The sequence below is a fragment of the Cyprinus carpio genome, chromosome B14, assembly GCF_018340385.1.
Source record: "Cyprinus carpio isolate SPL01 chromosome B14, ASM1834038v1, whole genome shotgun sequence".
Taxonomy (NCBI): Eukaryota; Metazoa; Chordata; class Actinopteri; order Cypriniformes; family Cyprinidae; genus Cyprinus; species Cyprinus carpio.
The window spans coordinates 21,660,515-21,687,452 of NC_056610.1; the positions used below are offsets into that span (position 1 = coordinate 21,660,515).

The 26,938-nt window shown below is 36.2% G+C and overlaps 2 protein-coding genes across 4 annotated transcripts; both read left to right on the forward strand.

Moving 5' to 3' along the window:
• The first annotated feature begins 3,388 nt into the window (after window positions 1-3,388).
• LOC109069927 (mothers against decapentaplegic homolog 5) lies at window positions 3,389-19,082 on the forward strand. Of its 2 annotated transcripts, XM_042738572.1 has the most exons (8): window positions 3,395-3,544; window positions 3,619-3,704; window positions 10,937-11,682; window positions 12,810-13,067; window positions 15,484-15,594; window positions 16,654-16,875; window positions 17,992-18,248; window positions 18,339-19,082. In XM_042738572.1, the coding sequence occupies exons 3-8, from the start codon at window positions 11,280-11,282 to the stop codon at window positions 18,480-18,482; spliced, it is 1,395 nt and encodes a 464-aa protein (XP_042594506.1). In that variant the 5' UTR covers window positions 3,395-3,544; window positions 3,619-3,704; window positions 10,937-11,279; the 3' UTR covers window positions 18,483-19,082. The 2 variants fall into 2 exon arrangements, with proteins under 2 accessions (XP_042594505.1, XP_042594506.1); XM_042738571.1 differs by lacking the exon at window positions 3,619-3,704 and having other exon boundaries at window positions 3,389-3,544.
• Window positions 19,083-20,247: 1,165 nt separating this feature from the next.
• On the forward strand, window positions 20,248-26,897 carry LOC109069925 (E3 ubiquitin-protein ligase synoviolin). 2 transcript variants are annotated; one of them, XM_042738574.1, is made up of 16 exons: window positions 20,248-20,459; window positions 21,336-21,473; window positions 21,564-21,656; window positions 21,742-21,894; window positions 22,474-22,522; window positions 22,734-22,837; window positions 23,061-23,187; window positions 23,273-23,372; window positions 23,460-23,525; window positions 24,296-24,412; window positions 24,502-24,653; window positions 24,738-24,890; window positions 24,981-25,115; window positions 25,556-25,739; window positions 25,837-25,949; window positions 26,203-26,897. In XM_042738574.1, exons 2-16 carry the CDS (start codon window positions 21,342-21,344, stop codon window positions 26,373-26,375), a joined length of 1,851 nt encoding a protein of 616 aa, XP_042594508.1. In that variant the 5' UTR covers window positions 20,248-20,459; window positions 21,336-21,341; the 3' UTR covers window positions 26,376-26,897. The 2 variants fall into 2 exon arrangements, with proteins under 2 accessions (XP_042594508.1, XP_042594507.1); XM_042738573.1 differs by having other exon boundaries at window positions 20,249-20,459; window positions 24,975-25,115.
• The last annotated feature ends 41 nt before the right edge of the window (window positions 26,898-26,938 follow it).

The window sequence follows — 26,938 nt, forward strand, 5'->3', positions numbered from 1 at the left end:
GAATGAGAGTGCAAACAGCTGATAAAAACATCACAATAATCCACACTGCTCCAGTCCATCAGTTAACATGTTGTGAAGTGAAAAACTGTGTGTTTCAAAACAAATCTATCGTTAAGACATCCTTAACTTGCTTCCTCTATCCATAATATTTCTTTCTCCAATAAAAAAAGAAGTTGTCTTCTCTGAATCAGGAGAGAAATGTGCACAGATCAAGCACTGTTTACAAGCAAAATCAGTCCAAAACAGCTCTAAACAAATATGTCACTGTATTGTTGATGTTAGAGGACAACAGAGGATGGACTTTTTCACTGGAAGAAGTGTTATTGAGGATTATGGATTATGGCTAGAAGAGATGGTTTAAAGTTAAAAACAATTTAATAATGTATTTGTTTATAACAAACACACATCTTTTTGTTTTTCTAGATGATAATTGATGAACTGGAGTGGTGTGGATTATTGTGATTTTTTATCAGCTGTTTGGACTCTAATTCTGACGGCACCCATTCACTACAGAGGATCCATTGGTGAACCAATTATGCTAAATTCTCCAAATCTGTCCTGATTCATTTTCTTTTTTTGGGTGAACTATTTCTTTAAGGGGAAGATCAAGTATTATAATGTAACAACTATACACACTGTTCACTTTTTACAGTATATTGGTCTTCACTGAGACTTTCCAGCAGAGCAAAAATATCAGTGTTTGGCAACTTGAAACTTGCTTGGACAATGCACAATGAAGTCAGAGCTAGATTCAAACATAAATGGAATTTAGGGCAGTCATTCCATGCTAGTCATAAGCTTCAAATTAAATCTTTGTATTGCATGCAGCTGTTCTCTTTAAGCTAGAATGACAGAGCGAGTTTTCATTGATGGAAAGGCTTACAGTAACAAAACCAAGCCAAGCTTCAGTGTTCGTTTCAAAAAAGGTGGAGACATAAAAGAGACAAACTGCTTAGATTTCTGAAACTGAAAAGAATAAGTCCTTCTTCTGTCCTTATAGACAGACACAGATGTTTTGGGATCTGGATGGATGACTTTGACAACACACATGACCTGCTCTATATGCTGCCCTCTGATTTGGCCTTTTGCTGTGTGGGCTTGACCCACAATAGCTCTCTTATATCACATGCAGGACACCCAGTGAGAACAGATTGTAGAACCAGGTTTCCAGTATCCATAAAACTCACAGCTTGTGAAAGTCTGACCCTTTCTATGAACAAAATCTGTGAAGATGTCTTGAAAATCAAGCTGGAGACAAAGTAAAACAGGAACAGAAATTAAACTTAATCACCTTAAACTGCACAAAAAACACCTCACTCCACTCAGGAAGAGTAATGGTTCATTTAATACTACTTAAGAAACTTGTTGGCCTCTGACATTGTTGTTTGTTACTTCAGGTGTCTTCAGCTGTTCAAAAACATTGTCCAAAGTAAATGTGAAAAAGTATTCTATCTTGTATATGCATTTTTATGTGTAGATTATAACCCAAATTTTAGGAACTGATTAAAGAGTTGTTAACATAAATTTAAAAGATTTTTTTAAAGAATTTAACAGAATAGATAAAAACCTGCTTTTTTTAAGAGAAAGACTGACCCCTGGTGATTACTTTAGGATGTGTCTGCGTTTTTATACAGTGTGTGTGTGTGTGTGTGTGTGTGTGTGTGTATGTGTGTGTGTGTGTGTATAACACCTAGATTTAAATCATAAGTTATATATATATATATATATTATAGTGTATATATATATATAGTATTATATATAGATAATATATATATATATATAACTGTGTTTAAATCTATATATATATATATTCTAGATATATTATATATATCTATATATATATATCATATATATATATATATATATAGATTTAAATCCATAACCAGTTATATCATATTATATATATATATATATATATCTATATATATAACTTATGATTTAAATCTAGGTGTTATGTAGCATGAACATAATGTTCAGAAAAAGATGAATTATAAAACTTTGAATCCACACTTACCCCTTGGCTCATTCATGACAACATCATAAGATTCTTCATTTATTCACTTATTGAAAGACATTAGAGAAAACCTTGAGAAAAACTCTGAATGAAGATGTTTTCACATCTGCACAGTCGATCCAATGCAACTTAAAATCCATCATAGTCTGAAACTTACTGTTAAAACATATTCATCTAAAAACTTTCTCCAAGTGTTACGTACTAGATTAAACATACTGTTAATTTTCTTAAAAAATAAATTAATGGTATGCTTGTGTATTAATAGTAAAGATAGGTTTATACATCCACTAGAAGATAGATAGATAGATAGATAGATAGATAGATAGATAGATAGATAGATAGATAGATAGATAGATAGATGGGCGAACTAATTAATTTGAATATGACCTCGTGTGTATGCGCGAGCAAGCACCGCGTAACTCACTCTCTATTGGTTGTTGCACTGCTGAAGTTTTAAAAGCCAGACAGAGTGGAGCCAACTTTCGTGACGTCACGTGACCGTAGCACAACTTCAGGACCGCGCTTGTATAACATGGCAACGAGCTATATCCTTCCGCCTTTACATAGACTGTAGTTCTAAGTGTATTTTGTGGTTGCTCATTGTGTCAAGTCCGAGTGTGTGCTGTTCACAAATTAAGCTGTTTGTTTTCCAGATAATATTCACATAAATAGATACCGTATAAAAAAATAAGCATAGCACCTAATGAAATAAACAACAAAGACTGACATATTAAAAAAAATACACAATTAAATCAATTACATATTACCCAATTTTAATGTTGGACATTTTGGATAAATGTTATTATTAGATTAATTATTTAGGACACAATGTTATTATTATTATTATTATTATTATTATTATTATTATTATTATTATTTGTTATCAGATGTAATAATGATTTATGTCTGTTGGAAACTGTTGTTTGTATGTATGCACAAATATTCATATCGATCTATATGTGCTCCGGTACTATGTTTTTCAGTGAAATCACAGTGGCAAAATATCCATAAATCTCAATAAAGGCAATACATAAACAAACAACTAAATAATAATAATTAGCGATAAAATCAGGGCAAGATATAGCGAGTTATAAAGAATGAACACTAATAACATAATAGGACACATTGTAATGGAATAAATTATATAGAGTTAATTTAATCACTTACAGTTACATTCACTTCCATATAGAGCCCTCTGATCTCATTAGGACAAGTATTTGACTGTTAGTAAATGCCTTCTAATGTTGTCCATCTTAAAACCACTATAGAGAAACCATAATACTCACATAATAATACAATACTATAAGACATCTTTAGATTATCTCAAGTGCATCCGCAGGCACAGAAGAGCAGTAGGTTGTCAAATGTGCGGATGGATATGCTCTAATGTGATTCGCCCCAGTCTGTTTGACGCCAGGACTGGTGAGAGACGAGGGAAAGAGAGGCAGGAAAAAAGGAAAAAAACCTCCTTCATGTCGGTGTCTGTAAAACAGAGCAAAGGTCGACAGACGCTACACCACTTCATAAAAGGTATGCAATCTAATGATAATACATCTAGCCGATAAAGACGGTTCAGTGGTCACTTATCAACTTTATTCCAACAGGGATGGTGGCTTTTCCGCAGGGGGGTGTTGAGAAGTGATTGAAAAAGTTTCCTTGCTGTTTTTTCTTTCCTTTTTGTGCGAGTGAGGTGAGGAAAACACGTGAACTAAGTATATTTATATTATATAAATGGAGTATTTAAAACGGATTATAAACCGTTGTTTTGACGCTGGAATGGTTATTTGGGTTTAATTAACGTTAAACCACAAACTGCAAATCGAAACGGCTAACTGGCTACGTAGCAACTCGGCTAGCTGTAAGTTTCCACACAACACATAAAAACAAATGTAACAAGAATGTATCCAAAAATATGTAATTGTAATTTTTGAAAGGGGTCATTTTATAGTAAAAGCGGTTTTAATTTAAACCGAATACTCATGTTTTGAACTCAATCCCACAAAGTTGCGGCTAACGTAGCTTAGCGTCACTCCTCGTTTATTCAGCTAATACATATTTATGATTTCACTCGAAGTCGCGCGTATTTACATACAAAACCCCACGAGGATTAAATAAACAACGGCGTACTTTAATAATAATTAGTGTATAGTCAAAGAAAGTGAGTGTTCACATTCTTGTGAGGAAAGATGTGCGTGTCGTGGCGTGTCTCACTGGCTGTGTCTCAAAAAGTAGTGTGCTGCCCACTCAGACAGCATTTGTGGCCATTATAGTCTCTAAGAACTGGTGTTCTGCCTTGGCTCGGGCTTTCTAAACGTGCCTGTGATGCCCAAAATGCGGTCTAGATGGGCAGCTCACTTGGTTTTAGACAGTCAGCGAGTTTTTCTTCAGTAATATTGGTTTAAATCTCTCAGAAACACAGATGTCTGCTTATGGTTTACTGACTGAATTGTCTATGGGATGGGTAAAGTTTATATTTTAGCATCTTTTTGATGGTAATCATGGGGAATTTGAGCTGATGTGATGAGCTGATATCAGCCATCTCTGTGTGCAATCTTTGGAAATATCCATAGTGTCCTTCTCAAATTGTTGTGAGCTGTGATCATTCTTGAAACATTTGGAGAAAGATGTTGTGAAGATGTAAATAGATTTAGGTTTGGATTTGTTTACAGATTGTTTGTGTGGTCTGAGACTTGTTTATTGCTGTTTTTTATTGTGGAGAGTTTTAAAGAGCTTCAAAATCATCATTTTCCTTGGCTTTGGTGCGCAGAGATAAATGCTGCACATTGAATGGCATTCTCCTAAGTATCATAATAGCAGTTCTTTGTAGAAACACATTTGAAAGACATCGGCTTGTTTTTGACCTTGACCAAGGGGAGGTTTAGATACGGTCAGCTTGTAACATGTTAGTGCCTTCAAAGAGCAGCATCACCATGTTACTGGCTTTCATTCAGCGCATAGTAAGATTCTGGGTTATCAAAGAGTAGCATTGCTTTATTTCTCTGACGGTGATGCATAAATGATTGCTTGTCAGTACGACTGAACTCGCTGCTCTTTTTCAGGAGCCTTCTATTTGAGATTTCAAAATTTTCTGTAAATCGAAACACCATATGCATTATGATTCATATTCATAGCTCACTTCGATGTACAAGACGTACACTTTCTTTTAAGCAGAACAGAAATTAAAAAAGTCTGGATTGGTAAGGATTATAAACAAGATATACATAACAGGAAATATGAGTATGCCACTTGATTTTCAATAGCTACTTAACATGAAAAAAAATTGTTTCACATAGTGGATCTAACATTGTAATTAAAAATGGGTTGATACACACAAAATTTGGTTGATTGCACGAGCTTGATCTTTAACATATTGATGAGATGTTAAAAGATTTTTTATTTTATTTTTTTCCAAATAAACACATTTTTTCATGGGTGGAGCTGTATTCGTTTAATATTTGTTGCAATAGGGCAGTAAGTCATATTTGGCTTCTGCACTGGTTGTTTTCAAGTTTCTTCTTTGCATTTTTGCAATAGCCGAATTCGTTTCCATTAAGAGCCTCTGAATATCTGCCAACGTGTAACATCTGTCACATAGATGTTCATGTGAGCGTTCACATCTGTTTTCAATCTTGAGCTATGATCTGATCCTGAATAATATCGATTAAAATGAATGTTGCAGATGTATACCTTCAGAGACCCATTTTTCTTTGTAGTATTTCAGGCTTGGAGAACAATGGGGTGGTAATTGTTTATGTGCAGCATAAAGAGGATCTATCTCTATTTGTGTCGATGATGTAAGGCTCCAGGGATGGAGAGACTGGATGGTGTCAAGCAATTAAACAGCCCCCCTCTGAACGACTGCATCTTTGTCTCGGATGGGTGTGACGGCTCCCCTCCTTATTTAGAAAAAGAGATCTTGTTCTGTGCTTGTAAGAAAGCCATATTTTTCTGATCCAATTCAAACTGATAAAATTGTAAGACTGTCTTGCATCTGCCATGCTCTTAAATGTCACTGAAATGTTAGATGGCTCTTTCAATCTGGCTATTATGCCTAATTGTATGCGTAATTTGATTTTAAGGATAATGCATGGGTTGAAGCCCACTAGAGGCATTGCGACTGCATGACAGTCCTTGTAATAAATCAACTGATCCAGCAAGGAATAAAAGCACCTCTTCCTTGGTCTGGGACTCTATATTAGTGTCAAAATGTGACTCCATTATGATTTAGAAAGCTGATTTCATGTGTAATTTTGCAAATGGCACTGCTCTTGAATGTATATCATAATTATAAAGCAGCATCAAGATGCACATCTTCTGATAATCACGTTGCGGTTGTGGTCAGCATCTTAATGTTATTTTCATTATTTGGGACGAAACCGATGACTGTCAATTTTTATTTTATGGGCATATTAGCCTCACGTCAAACATTTCTTCTACACTTTCAAAGCAAAATGTCTCTCTCCCCATGAAATAAGAGCATAGAAAGAGTAAAAGCTATAAGTGGGAGGCTTTTGTGAGTCCTAGAAAAATCAATATGGGTAATGCTTTCTGTGCTTCTCATTTTGCAAATGGAGCAGCTGAGTGTAGAGGCTGGATGGAGATAGGGAGCAGGGAAGTGTGTGTTTGTGTATTGCACTTCTATATTGCTGATCTGGGTCCTGTACTTCCTATTGTTAAAGCTTCGCTATCATCGGTCCCTCAGCAATCAAGGCAGAGTGTGCTGGTTACAAGCTGATTACTTGCTTCTGCTGATAAGCAAGGCGTTTTGGTGTGTGCCGAACATAATCGCAGGAAGATTTCCGGAAATTAATCTCTGGCTTGATTTTTACCATTCACAGTGTTAGTCACTGTTCAGAATAGAGGTGTTTAAAGTAATGAGTTTCAATTCAAGTTCTGCTCTATTGACACTATTGGTGGCGTAGTGTTGAGTAGCACATAAAATACTTGTCACTCAGTTTTTTGAAACGTACTGAGCATATTGATTCGATGCTTTCTTATTTTGTCAATATTACAGCTTCTATCATAATCATGTAACTTTGGCATGCGATGCGTGAGGATCCAAGAACAGGACTTTTTACATACAATATCAGAAAACAGGAATTTCTTCAGTGACAAACTGTATGAAGTTGACACCCGCCCCCAGTGAAATGCACTGGGGCACAAATGTACTTTTTCCACAGTAAATAGTTTTCTTTTTTGTTTTTGGAGCAGTGACCGTGACAGGTGACTTCTCCAGTCTGAAAGACGTTTGACACATACAGGTTTTTTTAAATGCAAACTTCATAGCTCACATAATACACATTTAAAAGAAAAATTACTAAATACATTTAATGCTTTTTGCATTTTAAACAGTTCAAGTGCATATCTCCATAAACTGTTTGTTTAATATTACTGCCATTTTTGAAGGACTAGTAGATTTTTCCAACCGGAGCTGTCAACAGAGCTAAACTTACACTATCATTCCTTAAATGGATCAGTAATTACATTACACCGACTTATATTTCAAATAAATGCTGTTCTTTTGAATCTTTAATCAAAGAAACCAAAAAAAAAGATTCATTTCCACAAAAATATTAGGCAGCACAACTATTTTCAGCATTAATAATTATAATAAAATCTGCAAATTAGAAGGATTTCTGAAGGATGGAGTAATGATGCTGAAAATTCAGCTTTGCATCACATGAATAAATTAATTTTTAAAGTATATTAAAATAGAAAACTTATTTTAAAATTGTAAATAATATTTCATATTACTGATTTCATTGTATTTTTGATCAAATGCATCCTTGGTGAGCATAAGAAATTTCTTAAAAAAAGGGGGCAGAATATCTTAACAACCCCAGACATTTTGAACAGTAGTGTATATTGAACTCCTAACATTACCTTTAATGCATATGATGAACTGCAAAATTAGATCTGTACTCCTGGTGGAAGACGATGTCAATTGCAGCTTGTGCTATTAATGTCAGGGCTGGATTGATTTGCTCCTGCTTCCGTTGTATATCTGTGCCTGTACACACACAGGGTCTGAACAATATCGGGAAAGCTCTGTTGTACTGACAGTGGAGAGAGACTAGATGACCTACTTTACTTACTGTTTGCCCGTCTTTACTGCACCTTTGATTAGGGGTGACCCCGAATAGTCTACGATTCGATGCTTCGATAGGAGGAGCCTGATTCGACTCCCAATCTCTCAGTCGAATATTCACGGGGTGTTATGATCATGCCATTTTGGCTGTATGTGGGTGCTCAAATGTCTGATTTCACACAGAACTACTGGTTTTCTCCCAATAAGTTAATATACAGCCTATTAAAATAATGCTGTGAATAAGAATCTGAAAAGAAAGAAGCTTCAAATAAATGTTTTAGCGTGCGTGAATAAATCCAACCACCCCTATAGATTTAAGTTCTACTTTCTATAGTCTGTGACTGACAGAGGAGCATCTTGGCAGGGATTTAAAACTTTAACAAGACTCAGACTGACACAGACAGAGTGACAGACTGGATTTTTTCAATCAGCTAGGGTACAAGTGATTTCAAAACATTTCAGCCGGTTTATATATATTGTGTGTATAATATTTATCTCATATAAGATGCATTTGGTTGAGTTGTGCTACAGTAGTCATTGTAGTACTACGGTGATTATCTCTTCAGCGCACAGCGCGAGCAGGACAAACAACAATGCAGAATATTAATAACTATGACTGGGACTGTTATACACATAACATTATAATTTTGCAGACGTTTAATGTTAACTATCTTTTAATCAAAACATAAAACATTATTTCCCCCGTTTGTATCTGCAAGGCATCCGTTACACATTTTCTCTGTGTGTTAACGTAATTATGGCTGTCGAATGTCTGACTTTGCCCCGCCCCCAGAACATATGATTAGACTATCTGTCAAATATCGGCAAGATTTGAAAATTCCTATTCAACTATGAAAATCCTTAGTCAGGCACACCCCTACCTTTGACTTGATTACTGATCCATCATTCTCATTTTACATAAAGCATGGTGTGGTTTGACAGGACAAACACCGTAGTGGTCTGGGTGTGGGAAGTGCTTTGAATAGTAACATTTTGTCCAGAAGAGCCAATGGGCTGATGTTTGGCAGCTGAAGAGGTCAAGGGGAAGGGATGTGGCTACAGGAAGTGCCTCTCAGAGGTCTTATATCCTTTCTGTCCTGGTTACACTTGCAACTTTTTCAGCAGCTGTGCTGTGCTCCGCTCGTCTCGCTCTGGGAGCTCCCTGGGTGGGGCAGCGGGAGGCTGTTGCTTACAGATCCAACACAATGAGTCTCTTGTAGTTCACCATAACACATGGCAGATGGGTACATCCTAACAGTTATCTGCAAGACCTCAGATGTGTGCGTAAGTGTGTGTGGTTTTTATAACTGAATAGGCGGTAGTGTTTTTTGCGCACTTCCTTTAGACAGTGTCTTTATGTATCTGATGTCTGAAATTGTCATTGTGTGCACTGATATACTGGTTTAAATGATTGGTCACTTGTTACAAAACTTGTAAGTAGTCTAACTATACTATTCAAAGACTCGGTAGGAATAAAATTTTAGCCTGTTTTTCAGCACTGTGAAGAGCTGAATACTGAATAGCTGTAGCGTAACTGTTTGTCACCCATAATGGCTATGGACTTTTTTTTTTTTCTGTCCACACCAATTTTGCGTTTTTTTTTGTTTGTTTGTTTGTTTGTTTTTTTTGTGTGTGTGTGAATGCATGAGGAATAGTATATATTTTACATAAGTGCTTCCCAACCTTTTTGACTCTCATGCTTCCCATTATCCACACCCTGTCGTATAGGCTAATTGGTTTTCTCATCTGCTGTAATGTCAGTTTTGTTCTCATTGTTCATAGATTAAAATAAGTAGAAAAAGTAATCATAATTTAAATTTAAATTAAATTTTAGAATTCCAAAAGTTTTAAGAATTTTGAAGTGAATTTACATGACTTTTCCAGTTGTTTGTTTTATTTTATAGCGATAAGTATAAAAAAAAATGAAGTATGTGTATTCAGTATAAAAATGTTTTAAGATATTATTTTTTTTAGGTCTAGAAACTAAACTTTTAAAATTAGGCTACCTCATAGGTTCTTCAAAGGAAACATATATTAATGGGGTGAATTAAAATAAGAAATGTCTTATTTTAACATCTTGAGGCTGCCTTTGGAAAAATGGCCATTACCTTCTGGTGGGGAAACACTGTCTTACTGGAATATATTGGAACTGTTTACTGGAAACCATTTTTAATAATCTTTTTCCACTTAATTAATTTTAAGTTTTAAATGAAGTGCAAATATTCCATGTATCTTGTCAGATGATAATGTGACCCTGGCCCACAAAACCAGTCATAAATCGCATAGGTATATTTGCAGCAATAGCCAACAATACATTGTATGTGTCAAAATGATAATTTTTTTCTTTTTAGTAAAGGTCATGTTCAATGAAGATATTTTGTCAATTTTACTATCGTAAATATCAGCTATATTTTTGATTAGTAATATGCATTGCTAAGAACTTCATTTGGACAACTTTAAAGGCGATTTTTTTTCAATATTTAGATTTTTTTCCTCCCTCAGATTCCAGATTTTCAAATAGTTGTATCTCGGCCAAATATTGTCCTATCCTAACAAACCACACATCAATGCTTATTTATTCATCTTTCAGATGCTGTATAAATCTCAATTTCAAAAAATTTGTGGTCCAGGGTCACACATAAAGGTCATGAATGTTACACGCAAAAAAAATAAAATAAAAAGTATTTTAAAAATTTTGTAAATGGTTTACAAAAAGTATATAGTATAGGATATACACAGTCCATGTGATCTTTGTCACCATTATGAATCGTATACATGCATTTTATTTCCAAACTGATGTCAGTCTCTCTCTTTTTTTTGTTTTTTTGTTGCAGGTGCCCCTTCTCGATGTGTCAGGCTCTGACCGCAGCTAGTTTCTGGCATGGATTAGTCTCTAATATCTAATAGTCGTCTCATCGTTGTTTTCATTTCTCAATTGCCCTTTACACTAATTCTTGGAGTGGTTGTGACCCAGTTCCAGTCCCTTCGCTGCAGGTCTTCCTGAGCCCTGAGCACCAGCAGCTGCGTCCTGCCTCGACTTCCTGTCCTTGGTCGTGCAAGGCTAAGCTCGTCCACTCCCCTACCCCCCCACATACACAAACACACACATAATCATCTTCCTGGCACACTGCAGGCCGAGAGCGCTTCAGATCCCGCTTCCTGGTGCAGCCCAGCACTATGACCTCCATGTCCAGTCTGTTCTCCTTCACCAGCCCGGCGGTGAAGCGGTTGCTGGGCTGGAAGCAGGGCGACGAGGAGGAAAAATGGGCGGAAAAGGCTGTGGACGCCCTGGTGAAGAAGCTGAAGAAGAAAAAGGGTGCCATGGAGGACTTGGAGAAGGCCCTCAGCAGCCCCGGACAGCCCAGCAAATGTGTGACCATCCCCCGGTCGCTGGACGGGCGGCTGCAGGTGTCCCACAGGAAGGGCCTGCCTCACGTCATCTACTGCCGCGTGTGGCGCTGGCCTGACCTGCAGTCCCATCATGAGCTCAAACCGCTCGAGGTGTGCGAGTATCCGTTCGGTTCCAAACAGAAAGAAGTGTGTATCAACCCATATCACTACAAACGAGTTGAAAGTCCTGGTAAGTCAAGACTGATGTGTTTATATTACTTCTCATGACAGATGTTTTTACAGCACGTTTTTCATATTAAGAATTTTCTTGGCACATTTACGGAAAAGTGATAAAAGATCACTACAGGATAATTATAGTTAGCTAATACCATAAAAGCATTTTTGTTACTTGAAATGAAATAAACGTGACCAGGAATAAAAAACATATATATTTTTTTATTTCAGCTAGTTGCCATAGCAACATTTCTCATTTTATTTACTTTCATTTTCATTTGATCATTTGTTTACTTGGTGTACTAAAATTACTGAAATAATTCAAACTAAAACGGAAATGAAAAATAATGAAAATATAGACATAATTAAAAAAAATAATAATAACAAAGAAATAAACAATCTTATGTTCACTAAAGCTGCATTTATTTGATCAAAACTACAGTTAAAACAGTAATATAGTAAAATGTTTAAATGTTTAATAATATATTTTAAAATGTAATTTATTCTTGACTAAAACAGTATTAATTTCTTAAAAAAATAAATAAATCTCTAAATCCCCAAACTTTCGAATGTGTAGTGTTTTTTTTTCAACCAGTATATCACCAGTCTTAGCAGTTTAATATTTTTGTTGAACCATGTTAAAACTCATTTGATCAATCACACATCATTGAATACTAATCAGCTGATTTCATCTCTCCGCCAGCACAGTGTTCTTCCGATAAGCTGTCGTTGATGGCCAGCAAACAAAAAACAGACAAATAACAGTGGATTGGTCAACATATATGTCCCCTGCGAGGATATGTGGCCTGTTATTTCCTCTGCATATCCAGCAGTATAGACCGTGTTGACTATCAGATATCCTTTGCCCCCAGAGGCCTTCTGATCTCTGTAACCTCTGTTGCCCTCTGCTTAGATTGAGATGTGCACCGTATTGAGATTTTCAAGGGCAGATATCACATGTCACTCAGGAGAGAAAACACATTTCTGTTGAAGCCAGAAAACTGATCTGTTGTGCCTTAGCTATTACCTTGGAGCTAGATTCGGCCAATCAGCACACAGATGTCAAGGATGTAGGGCTTTTTTTTTTTTTGCCATAAATATTTAAATCAGAATGATGTTTAAAATGCTGTTATCTCTTCTCAGTGCTTCCTCCGGTGTTGGTGCCACGACACAGCGAGTTCAACCCTCAGCACAGTCTGCTGGTGCAGTTCCGCAACCTGAGTCACAATGAGCCTCACATGCCTCTCAACGCCACCTTCCCAGAGTCCTTCCAGCAGCACAGCGGAGGAAGCTCCTTCCCCATCTCTCCAAACTCGCCCTACCCTCCGTCTCCCGCCAGCAGCGGCACCTACCCCAACTCTCCTGCAAGCTCTGGGCCATCCAGCCCCTTCCAGCTGCCAGGTACACACAACACCTCTCGCTAGAGCTGCATGATTAATCATTAAAAGATCACGACCTCGATTCAAACACCCATGCCATCCCTTTTTCAAATGATAACGACTCGCCCGTGTCTATTAAACCTTTGAAAAAATCGTACAGGAAAATTCAAATCTGCGTTCGCGCTGCCGTTGACACAGACAGAACATGTTTATGTAAAAAACAGCTTCACAAGCAATCTTTTCAACTACACAGTATTGTTTTTGTCTTGCAGTCATTCATATTATCACAGAAATACTGGGATGAAAGTTTATAGTTCAGATATAAACTTTGATGTCAATGATAGCAATCAAAATAGAGCAAATGCCATTTTGAAAGTAACTGGCGCTTCGAATAACGTTTGTGTCGATTACATTATTTCGCTACTTGCAAAAAGTGACTTTTAAAAATGTATTTGTCATTGAATCATTCATTCGAGAGGTTTGTTTAAAAACACTGATTCATACAGTTTTTTTTTTCATAATTTTTATATCAAAAATTAGTGTATTGAATATTATATTGTAAATGCATATAAAATTGTTTAATAATTCATTCAAATTTATTAAGCACTTTTAAATAGACTGCAGCAATAACATTTTGTTATACATTGTTTAATTCAGTATCTTGGGAGAATCGTGATCTCTGTTTGAGAGAGACAAAAAAATTTTGATTCTCAGTTTATCCAGAATCGTGCAGCTCTGCCGCTTATGATATTGATAGATTTTTTGGGATGTTTTTGCCAGTGGCAAACTGATGTGTTGATTTTCTTTGCTGCTGCAATTGCAAACGGATGTGTGACGCTGAATGATAAACCTGTGATATGACGGTGAGTTGTGCCGTGTCGATTGCTGTAGTAAACAATGGAAATGCCAGCTAAGCAGCACACTAAAGCCCGGTGACTTCAGTCCTGCTGCTGGGTGCCCAACACTTGGCACCGGCCCGCGCTCCCTTTATTCTGTATCGAGTGATTTGCTGATGCCTGCATCCGTAGGCTGGGTGCACTCAGGCAGAAGGACTGCAAATGTTTTATACCGCTGTGGGTTAGAACTAAAGCTGGTTTTATTCATAGAAATTGCTTGATTCATCACAGCTTCAGATCTGCCTCAGAGATTAAAGTGATGGAAGCACCTGAAGCTTTGACATATACATCGTGAATGAATAACTCTTTTACAATATGAGCTGCTTTTTTGTGTCGGCTAATCACTAGTACAGTCCCAACAGCATGAACAATACAATATTTAAACACTACCATGAAAAAGTCTGGCATCTAAATAAATTTATACTGTTATTCAGCAAGAATGAATTAAATTAATCAAAAATGACAGTAAAGATGTTTATAATGTTACAAGAGATTTCCGTTTCCTTTTTAGTCATCAAACAATCCTGAAAAAATGTACTGCAGTTTCCACAACAATTTGTCCTAATTTTTAAGTCGCTTTGGAAAAAGTGTCTGGTAAATGAGTAAATGTAAATATAAAGCAGCACAACTGTTTTCAACATTGATAATTAAATAATTAGAAATGCTTCTTGAGCACCAAATCAACACTGGATTAAGTACTGATAGAAATTCAGTGTTGCCATCACAGAAAATTACAATTTATAATGTGTTCATAAAAACAATGCATTTTAAGTTGTGCTAATATAATGTAATATTTATGTTACAAAATACTACTTTTTGATCAAATAACTGCAGCCTTGGTAAGCATAAGAGACTTTTTCAAAAACATGAAATCTTACCAACCCCAAACATTCAGTGGTGATAATGATTTATTCAGATGGATCCGTTTTTCTGCAGTGAAAATCCAATAAAAAATAAATAACTCATCTGATATTACTGATCCACCAGACAAGCAATCTGACAACGCTCTTCTCTTTTGGCTTCATTGAATTTGTCTGGAAATTTAACTTATTGAGCCTTTTTAAAATACTTCTTGCATTAGATAATGTCTTCCAAGGATTTTTTTTTAGAGCCAGAGGTGCTTTTTTTTTTTTTTTTTATTATAGCCATAAACCGTTTCTGGAAGAGATTGCATTCAAATATATTTTGCTGTTCTGTTTGCTTTTTAGTGGTAAAACAGATATTTTCAAACAATATATGTGTCCAAATAATAATCATCCCTGCCACATATTTAAACTAGCCCAGATTATACTTCAACAAAAAAAAGCCTGTTTTAAATAGCTGTTGTTTCCACATTATGAATATCTGTATTAATGTACAGAGGTGGGAGTTGGATGTAAGGGACTTGTGAAATCTGACACTAAAAGGTTTCCATAAGATGCGAAGCGGCTTCCTGTAAAGAATCATCAGAATTCAGGCTCCAGGGGATTGCAGTGGAAGCCCATTTGTTTGCAGCAGGCCTCACTGTCTGACCGCTGTCTCTCTGTGGTGTCTCTTTACTAGCTGATACCCCTCCTCCTGCCTACATGCCTCCAGATGAACAGATGGGACAGGACGGGTCTCAGTCCATGGAGACTGGCAGCAGCATGGTTCCTCAGAACATGCCCAGAGGGGGTAAGAAACTATTAACGTCCTATTCAGAAGTGAACCAGGTGTGATGTCAAAGAATATGTAGAGAAAAAAAAAAAAAAACTCCCTCAAATGTGAGTATTGTCATGTAGCTTGTTCATCACAGAAGTATGAGGGTATGTCTGTCTATGGCATGTTTCATAGATGAAATATTGGCCTATATTGCCAATGGCCTTGCAGAAACAGACCTTTGACTACAGACATAAAAGTAAAAATATTTGGGCCATTCTTACACAGAGCCAACCAGTTAAACAGGGAATGAAATATAAGAGGTTAAAATTCACAACTGTTCAAAATCAAATTGTGATTTTTATTTTTAAATATAGTAATTAACGTTTTTCTGTGGAGTGATTTTTCACAGCATATTACATGAATTTTGTGACTTAAATTAAAAGAATTTGAAAGCTTGATATAAAAGTAAAACAATGCAAAGCTTATTGCAACTAGTCCATGGCAGGCATGCTACAAATGATGTTTAGTGTTAAGTTTTCTTCATATATTAACAGAAAACAGCACTGACTAAAATATCGCTCTTAAGATTAAATAATTGATATTGGTTTAATCAAAATGAGAATCAGGTGTAAAGTCAAAAAATCTATTTTGTCAACCCAGGCCTAGAAATCACTGTAGTAAAATGACCAACAACAGTTCACTTTTTGTACAAATCAAATAAAATGACTAGTTTTTCCTCAGAAGCTTTCATTGTAGCAACCTGGTACTTTGGAAACACAAGTTTGTTTTGCGGCAGACCAAAGTAAAACCTGTGCATGGCTATTGAGAAAGCTTTTGCCATATTGTATTTTTGTTTTTTTGTTTTTTTAAAGCAAAGTCACACTAACACTCTCTGTAGTTAAAAACATGGTCATCATGACTGAGCCTGAATTTCTAACACCGTTTGCCTGTTGTAATCTTTAAATCCTTTTGGCCCGGCATCCCCCTCTAATCTCTCCAGAATGTTTATCTAGCTGATGTGGTGAAGTATCTGAGCAAGTTGAAACAATAGATGGCTTCAGCTCAAGGTCTTGTTTTATTCTCCTCTTTCAGATGTGCAGCCCGTGGAGTATGAGGAGCCCAGTCACTGGTGCTCTATTGTGTACTATGAGCTGAATAATCGTGTGGGAGAGGCTTACCACGCTTCCTCCACTAGTGTACTGGTTGATGGATTCACTGACCCATCCAACAACAAGAACCGCTTCTGCCTGGGCCTGCTCTCCAACGTCAATCGCAACTCCACTATTGAGAACACTCGTCGCCACATTGGCAAAGGTATGCATGTGATTATTATGCACGAAGATCTTGTACACAACAACTGTTGTCACTCAGTCCTGGAACCCCAGTGGGACGTGACTTTAACCTTCTGCAAAGCAGTGATGTTATCATTAACTAAAGGTATTAATTTTTATTTTTTTTGTTAATTTAAATATAGCTATATATTAGGTTAAATATTAGGTGAAAAACTTAAACTAAACAAACATTAGAAATGTTGCCTTGTCAAACAACTAATGTTTTTTAAACTTAAAAAATATATTCAAACTAATGAAATGGCCAAAGCACATAAAATTACAAAAAAGTAAACTAAAAAAAAGTAGTGAAGTAATTCAGAATATGAATAAAAACTATAATAGTGTACAAATAATACTAAAATAATACAGTGGCAAAGGTTTTTTAGCACATGGACAAATAATGACAACCTTTACCCTGTTTAAGGCATGATCACACCAAAAAAGATGACTCTACTGATAATTATATGGCATGCACACAACTGACAATAATGGTCTAATGGTTTATTATAAGTATGTGCTGTTATTTTATTTATTTATTTTTTTGCTTTTTTTGTGTGTGTTTTTGCCAATTTAAATGCTTGTGATTTTTAAATTCGGGTGGATTCTGATTTTTTTTTTTATCGTTCAGCTGGATAAAAAATTTTTTGAAAGTGATTTGAATTATATCGTTCCTCTGGTTATAACTGATGTAGCCTTCCCTATTCTCATAAAACTAGATTGATTGATTATTACGTTTTATAATAAACGTTATAGTTTTTGTCCTTGGTGTGCATGGGCCTTTAAAAGCAAGACTTTTTTCCATCAGTTTTTAGATGATTCATGTTGGCATGATCTGGTTTAGTAACAGACACAATTGTGTTAATATTACAATGATTAACAATTAATCATCTCCACACCTGAAAAGTTAAATGTTCTCAAAGTGAACATGTTTGGTTACAATGGTGAATCATTGTTGGACTGTATTATGATTCACTATTGAAATAAATCACAGGAAGACAGAATGTGCAGAATTTTATAAAGCCAAATGTTAATTATTTAGCATTTTACTCTGTAATAGAATATTTCAGAAGTACATTTACGACGATCTCCTCTCGCTCAGGTGTCCACCTGTATTATGTTGGAGGAGAAGTGTATGCAGAGTGTCTGAGTGACACCAGCATTTTCGTCCAGAGTCGAAACTGTAACTACCATCATGGCTTCCACCCAACAACTGTCTGCAAAATCCCCAGCGGCTGCAGCCTCAAGATCTTCAACAACCAAGAATTCGCTCAGCTGCTCGCTCAGTCGGTCAACCACGGATTCGAGGCCGTCTACGAGCTCACCAAGATGTGCACCATCCGCATGAGCTTTGTAAAGGTACGAGTATCACCACTGCTGAGCAGTTCTCAGATGGTTATTCACCAACTTCTTGCATTAACTCTATTTGTATATTTTTTTTTTTTTTAGGGCTGGGGCGCGGAGTATCACAGACAAGATGTGACGAGCACCCCTTGTTGGATAGAAGTGCATCTTCACGGTCCCCTCCAATGGCTGGATAAAGTCCTAACACAAATGGGTTCTCCTCTGAACCCCATCTCTTCTGTCTCATAATGAAGGGCCCTGCTGGGCTGGGAGAATCTTTGTTTTTTTTTTTTTGTTTTTTTTTTTTTGGTTTTTCTTTTTTTTTCCTTCGTTTTTGAAAAAAAAGGAGATCTTAAGGGCTGAACTGTTTACACTACCTGCAGAAGGGTGACCGGATCCTGTGGCAGTCAGAACGAGAAGAATGAACTGGGGCTACAAGCACATCTAGCCGAGGAAAATTCTAGGCAGTGACACAAAAAGGACTAACTACTGCTTTAGCAATTACCTTCCTGTTTGTTTGTTTGTTTGTTTTTTTGCATACAGTTGTTTTAAAATGATGCTTGTATGAATGATTTTCTCTAACTGTAGGTAATCTAGTAGATGAAACTGACATGCTTTCATGTATCTCTACTTCACTTTACACCAGTTGAAAATGGCAATTTCCTAGTTCTATGCGAATCTTTTTAATTGCTATGTTGTCTAATCCCTGTTATTCTCAAAGCATATTTTCCTTTATATGTTTACTGTTAGACTCAAAGCTCATTACAAATGTTTCCTTTTTATAGCATCTGTTGCCTTAAGGCAAATCAAAGTTACTGCTTTTAAATAAAGTTCTTTTATCTGAAAAAATTGTGCTCATTTCATGTTTTATGATGACAAATGAAAGCTGTTGCTCTACATGTGACAGCTGTTGGCTAGCACATTATGTCCTTCTGTGTGTCTCAGTTTACTCCAACATAGAAAACACAAAAGTGCATAGTGTAGTAGATTTCATTAGTGTTGCATGATTGTACTTGTTTTATACAAACAGATTCTAAAAGTGGAATCAGTGCTCATGGAGACTAAACTGGACATTGATGTCTGTTATTTGGTTCCCTCTACTGGACAAGGCATGGAGTATTTTTAGTACAAATTCCTGTGAAAATCTGTAACCCAATAGTTTTGTACATTTCCTTACCTTTCTTGACCCTCGTCTCATCTTACTGTCATTCATGTATGTTTCTGTCCATATCAAAACGATATGCTTTCTAGGATACAAAACAGAGGAGTTTAGACATCAAACGTGAATTTAGACCACATTAAAGAGATTCAGTTTAAAATAGAATAGAATAGACTTTGCTTGTCAGATTTGTGACCATGCTGTCTATCTCTGTCTGTTCACATGAGAACCATCAGACCAAAATGTTTCTAAATACAGAAGTGAGAAGTGTAGACATCAGTGTGAATTTGAGGAGTGTTACCAGACAGGTTATCCATAATAATAACTTAACCATTAAAAATGCAATAACGTCCGGATGGACTGGGTCGTTTAATTAATGTATTTACTTTTCAAGCAAAAAAATAAAACAAAATAAGTGTTATAAAATAGTCACTTAGGTCAAGTCTTATCATAAAGGAATCTGTTACTTCTATTAGCTAAATTTAGTATAATAAATATAATAAATGTAAATATGGGGGAATAAGTCTTTGTTTTAAAGGCAGAAATTCACCAATGCATAAAAAATGATATTTAAAAAAAGAAAGCTGTAAAATATGTTAATTTGGAAATTAATTAAATTAAAAACGCTTCATATTATTTAATTACCTACTTATTTTTTATTTGATTATCTTAATGTAAAGCTGTATATATTTAAAAAACAATGAAAAAAAATATTTCTTTGAAAACGAAAGAACCTGTTTATGTAAACGAACAAACTTGTCTAGTCGGATTGATGTATTTAACGTCTCGCTAAGCTTTTATTTTGAAAGCGAAACTGGGATGGGTCCGTCATCTCACAGCTGCTGCGCTGCCTTCCCTCTAAAAGAACGCTCACCGGAAGTGAGGTGGCCTTTCTCGAGAGCAAGCGAAAAATAAACACGTAACCGTCGAACGGCCGCGACTACAAGAGATTGGAAGTGACGCGGTTGCTTTGGATGGACGGATAGACACAAGACGCAGTTATTAGAAGCAAGACTCAACACAGGCCGTCTCTCTAAAGCAGAAACAGCGGATTCCCGCGGCTGAAGGTGAGACACGCTGCGTGTCATGTCAGTCCACTCCCGACTTCATACATATCAGCATATGCTAGGTTATTAAACCATGCTGTGGCGGATTTAGTTAGTGTTTATTATCTGTATCGTAGATTAATAACAGCTGTCATACTGTCTTCAACTGTGCAGCTTTGAAACCGTTTAACGTTATGTAGCCAACCATATAAAAGACAAAATTTATACATAATACAGTGTAACAAAAGCTAATTTGTGCTCTTAGGAATGTGTACGATAGGCCTAGTTGTTTAATACATATGCATACTGAAATTTAGGCCCTTACTTTCACTTCAGTTTACTGGAAATGTCTTTCCCAAACATGTAAATAAATAGCATTAATTTTTACAGGTGTTATAATACTGGCCTGTTAGGGTGTCATGAAATGTTTTTGCCCTCATCATTGATTCATTCTGAACCCTTAATTTGAATACAGCCCATTTTTAATGCAATAATCCCTGTGAAGCTGTGGTTTACGGTGGATTTATAACAGCTAAGGGGCGTTGTTAGGCACCAGGCGAAGCCCTTTTATCTGTTATAAATTCACTGTAAACCACAGCTTCACGGGGATTATTGCTTTTATAAAATGGTTATTCCATATCATACATAGAAAGGTTTAACAGAATAAAACAGAGCAAATAAAGTGTAATGATATACATCAAAACAGTATTCTTCCATCAAACAATGTATTTCCTCAGAAACAGTTGTGATTCCAATAAAGTGGTTGCCGAGCAACACACAGAAGTAAACAATGGTGTATATCTGTTGTGTACTTTACAACAGCTTCGAATGCAGCTCAACCAATCAGAATCAAGGACCGGAACAATGTGTTTTATAGTTGTTCTCTCTCCTCTGTAGTTCACGATGGTGCGAGCCACTCTAGTGACCGGCACCAGTTTGGTGCTGACTGGCGCAGTGGTTGCTCATGCCTACTTCCTCAAACACCAGTTCTACCCCACTGTGGTGTACCTCACTAAAAGCAGCCCTAGCATGGCAGTAAGTTGTCATCAGTTTATTTAATGTCAGCTCTTTATGGAAAGGGACTGTAAAGTTCGCGATTTGACTTGTTTACTATTTCTTCGGCAGGTTATATACATCCAGGCTTTCGTTTTGGTTTTCCTTTTGGGGAAATTAATGCGGAAAGTTTTTTTTGGGCAACTGAGAGCTGCTGAAATGGAGGTTGGTGACTAAATTCGCAAAGTGTGGAAAGGCAGAAAATATAAATAAATTGTCATTCTCATTTGTATATTGTTTATGTTTTTAGCATCTGATTGAACGCTCCTGGTACGCGGTGACTGAGACCTGTTTAGCCTTTACAGTCTTCAGGGATGATTTCTCTCCTCGCTTCGTCGCCCTTTTCACTTTGCTGCTTTTCCTCAAGTGCTTCCACTGGCTGGCAGAAGACAGGGTGGACTTTGTGAGTGAACACTGAGATTGTTAAAAAAAAATCTGTTATTTATTGTATTTTATAGATTTATTTTATTATAAAGATTTAATCTTTTGTTCTTGAATACAATGTTTTCATATTTTATTATTAGATCATTGGGAAGTTACATCTCATTTGGAAAAAAATAGTATTTATTACAGTTTATATCTGTATTTTTTTATATATATATATATATATATATATTACATTTAGTCATTTAGCAGACGCTTTTATCCAAAGCAACTTACAAATGAGGACAATGGAAGCAATCAAAATCATCAAAAGAGCAATGATATGCAAGCTTAACACATCTAATTTATTATTTTTTTTTTTTAATAAATCATATTTTGTTGTTAAATGTGAGGTTACATCTAATTTTATATATATAGAGAGAGAGAGAGAGATTACACTTAATATTTATATTTCATTAGAAAATTTATTTCATTTTTGAGTATGTTTTCATATTTTATTTTTATTTTTGAGTGTTGAGAGGTTATGTCTAAAAAAAAAAAAAAAATTATTATTATAATTTTTTTTTTTAAAGGTTTTCATTGTTTTTTTTTTTTTTAGATGGAAAGGAGTCCAAATATCTCATGGGTCTTCCACTTTAGAGTTCTCTGTGAGTAATTTCAGCCTGTGTGCTGCAGCACCAAATGTATCTCTTACTTCCCTTTTACATATGAAACTACTTTGCTAACTCATTTTTCGGACATGCAAATGTTTGAGCTGCACCTGTATCTTGAATTTGATGGCATTTGAGATTAGACTGCTTTATTTGCACTCATCGTTGTGGTTCTTGCATCACTGATGTTCTTGTCTCTCTGCTGCAGCTCTAATGGTGTTGCTGGCAGTGTTGGACTTTCTGTTTGTCAATCATGCGTGTCACAGCATTATAACAAGAGGAGCGTCAGTGCAGCTGGTTTTTGGATTTGAGGTGAGCAGCGTTTTTTAGTTTGAGTGAGATCCTGCAAAACACATTTCATTAATGAAAGGACTACTGACCTAAACCTTATCACATATCCCATAACTTGTTGAAGTACAGTTCGTCATCTGTCATGTTAGCAGTTGAGCCGTGTAGAAATCAGAACATATTTTATACCACTAGAGTTTTAAAATGTGAATGGATTTACTGTAAACGCTTTCTGCTTGTCTTTCAGTATGCAATTCTGATGACTGTGGTCCTCACCACCTTCATCAAGTACACCTTACATACAATTGACTTGCAGAGTGAGAATCCGTGGGACAATAAGGCTGTCTACATGCTCTACACAGAGCTCTTCACAGGTACATATTAGAGAGCCGTAGCTTGGATGGTTTTGTTTCAATATTGCCTATTCACAGATTGACTGATGTTACATTTATCCTTCAGGTTTCATCAAGGTGCTTTTGTATATGGCATTCATGACCATAATGATAAAAGTGCACACCTTCCCTCTGTTTGCCATTCGACCCATGTATCTCGCAATGAGGTGAGTGATGAATCATCAGATGTTTTGTCAACAATTAGAACAGTTTGTCTTATTCTTTTGCCGTGTGCAATGTTTGTCTTTTTTTAGGCAATTCAAGAAGGCAGTAACCGATGCCATCATGTCTCGACGAGCCATTCGTAATATGAATACTCTGTGAGTATCTCTCTGAAGTCATTTTAAAAACCTTTTACTATTTTTTTTTTTTTTTTTTTTTTGGTTAATATAGTGCAGTTTAATATGTTTACTATTTTTTTTAATTAGTGATTTTTTTTTAATAGTTTTTAGTTGTATTTCTTTATTTTATTGTGCATTTAATGATGTTAATATGTTTAATATGTTCAGTATTTAATAATTTGCTTTTACAGTTTAAAATTTAAATAATATATATTTATGTTTTATTAACAATGCAGTGTAATTTTTTTTTTTGTATTTTTATCTGAAAGTTTTTTTTTTTTTTTCAGTTTAAAATTGTGGTTGAACTTTATTTTAAGGTGTCCTTGTTACAGTGTAATTATATATTTAAGCACTGAGTAATATTAATTAATTACATGTACTTACTATATGATTAGGGTTTGGCTTAGGACTACTTGCATGTAATTATGCATAATTGATACTGTAATAGCAAGTACATGTAACAAGGACACTTTAAAATAAAGTGTTACCAAAATCTGTTTATTTTGTGCATTTGAATTATTCTTAATATTGGGCCGTTTAATATCTGTAGTCTGTATTTTCTTTTCTTATTTTTCTCAATTTTTAATTATTTTTTAGAAGAATTGTATTGTTTTTTTTTTTTTTTTTTTGTTTAATTATTCTTACAACGTTTTTATCTATTTCTGTTGTATATTTAACGTTTTTAATGTTTAGTATATGTTTTAGTAATACTTTTAAATTCTTTATCACTGTCTGCCATGCTGTTACAGCTATCCAGATGCCACCCCTGAAGACTTGCAAGCCACCGACAATGTGTGCATCATTTGCAGAGAAGAGATGGTGACTGGAGCCAAGAAACTGCCGTGCAACCACATCTTTCACTCAAGGTTCAGTTCCACTGTTTATGGAAAAAATCAGTCTCTTTGGTGTTGACGTCCGCATACATATTCTGAATAGTTTGTTCCTCTCATTGTAGTTGCCTTCGCTCATGGTTCCAAAGACAGCAGACGTGTCCGACCTGTCGTATGGATGTCCTCCGAGCGTCCCAGCCAAACCAGACTCCTGCCCCAGCTCCTGCACAAGCACCTGCTGCTGCTGCTAATGCCCCCGTACCTCCACCGGTCAATGGTAAAAACACCAAGACCAGGCCGATCAAAGCTGCTGATATCTGGCTGTTTGTGCACCGTAAACCATGCTTTCTTTTCTGTGCAGTCGCTCCAGGTATGATGCCTCAGTTTCCTCCAGGTTTGTTTCCCTTTTGGGGTCCCTTCCCAGGCGCACCGCTGCCTCCTCCCGCCCCAGGTGCACAGACAGCTACTGACGCTCCACAGACCAGCGCTGCTGCAACACAGGCACAGGGAGCAGGTCAGCAGCTCTTATCTGTTCTGCCTCACTGTGAAAAGCTAGAATACCCATGATTCTCATCATAATTTTCATGTTGTGTCATAGAATCAGGAGCCAGCAGCTCGACCCACCCGAATGCAGACAGTGCCTCTGCTGCTCCCGGAGCAATGCCTGGATTCCCCTTCTCCATGCCTCCACCTTTCCCATCAGCTCCATGGCTGCCGATGCCTCCACCTCCACCCTTTAGTATGTTAGAGCGGTCAGATTGCAACATTATAAAAATTAGTGTGATTAATCGCATCCCAAAAAAAAATTGTTTACATAATATATGTATGTGTGCTGTGTATATTTATTATGTATGTATAAATACACACATGCATGTATATGTATGTGTATATTTATATATATATATATATATATATATATATATATATATATATATATATATATATATATATATATATATATATATAATATAAAAATAAATATAGACGTAAATATTTTCAAAATATATACTGTGTGTGTGTGTATTTATATATACATAATAAATATACACAGAACACACACATATATTATGCATACAAAAACTTATATTTTGTATGCGATTAATCGTTGGACAGCACTAAATGTTTGACATCATTGAAAAACGATATATTTGAGTAATCTGTGACCCCTTTGTTTATTAGTGTCATCCATGCCGCCGCCTCCATCGACTCTGTCCACCATGTCAGAGGCCGAGCTCAGAGAACTGGAGCAGGAGGGCAGGCGAGGTTTGGAAGCCAGGTTGCAGTGCCTTCACAACATCCACACATTGCTGGACGCCGCCATGCTCAACATTCACCACTACCTCAGCACGGTGGCTACGTTAAGGTATGCAAACATGGTCTGAGGTGTGATTAAAAAGTGGCACATCCAGTTCCTACTTCGGAAATCCCCGTATTTTCTTTCTTTTTTACTTTCTGTTTAGTCCTCCAAGATCAGAAAACCATGCTGGTGAGACGAGTACATCAGTGAATGCAGAGTCCTCTTCCTCCACGGGCAACACGGAAACTCCCAGTCAGGAGAACGAGGCTCAGAGCGGTGAGTAGAATGATGCCACAACTTCTCAAATGACTAGCCTAATATGTGCATGATTGTGTCTTTAGTGTCACATGATTGTTCAGAAATCATTCTAATATGCAGATTTGCTGTTCAAGAAACACTTCCTATTATTATAAATGTTGAAAATAGTTGTGCTGCTTAATATTTTTATAAAAACCATGATGCATTACCATTCTAAATAAATATATATAAGTATGTTAATATCAGAGTCATTGTATTCTCTTGCTCATAGATGGATCTGTAAATGGAGCTACAGGCTTTTCTCTACCAGACTCAACCACAGGAGTGGATAAAGACAGGAAGGAGGGAGATGAAGATGAGGATGATGTTGGTGAGCCAAATGCCGCTGAGCTGAGACGACGTCGCCTGCGTAAACTGGAGACTACTAATACTCCTGACCACTGATGTGATCCATTTAAATCCTGAATTGATTTCTGACAGTAGAAATGCTTCTTACGGACTCTTGGGCACTTGGCATGTTGAGATGTCAGATTATCTGAGGAAAGTTCATGAGTTCTTAGATGTTAATTTAAATGAGGCACATTAAGCACTTCCCGCTGTGTGGAGGATATTTCGATTGTACGGAAGATACCATGGAAACCATGCGTGAAGATAAAGAATAAAAAGCCTTGCACCTTGAAAGTCCACTGTGACGTCTGACCCAACTTTCTTCTCTGAACGTGATTAGTCTCTGAGGAACACGGTCCGTTGATTTCTTGTGTGCCCTTAAAATTTCATGTTTTCCCATTATTTGTGTATTTTCATTATTTCTAGTGCTACATCATAGATTCATTTCCTATATCAACTTTGGTTGTGGCTAAAAGATATCCATGAACCAAATATCTAAATAAACTTACTGTACATAATGTATAAAGTGTTTTAATAGGAGGATCTGTACATACTGCACAATAAATTGTTCAAAACAGACATTCTCTTGTGAGTTTATCAACTATACACAACCTTAAAAA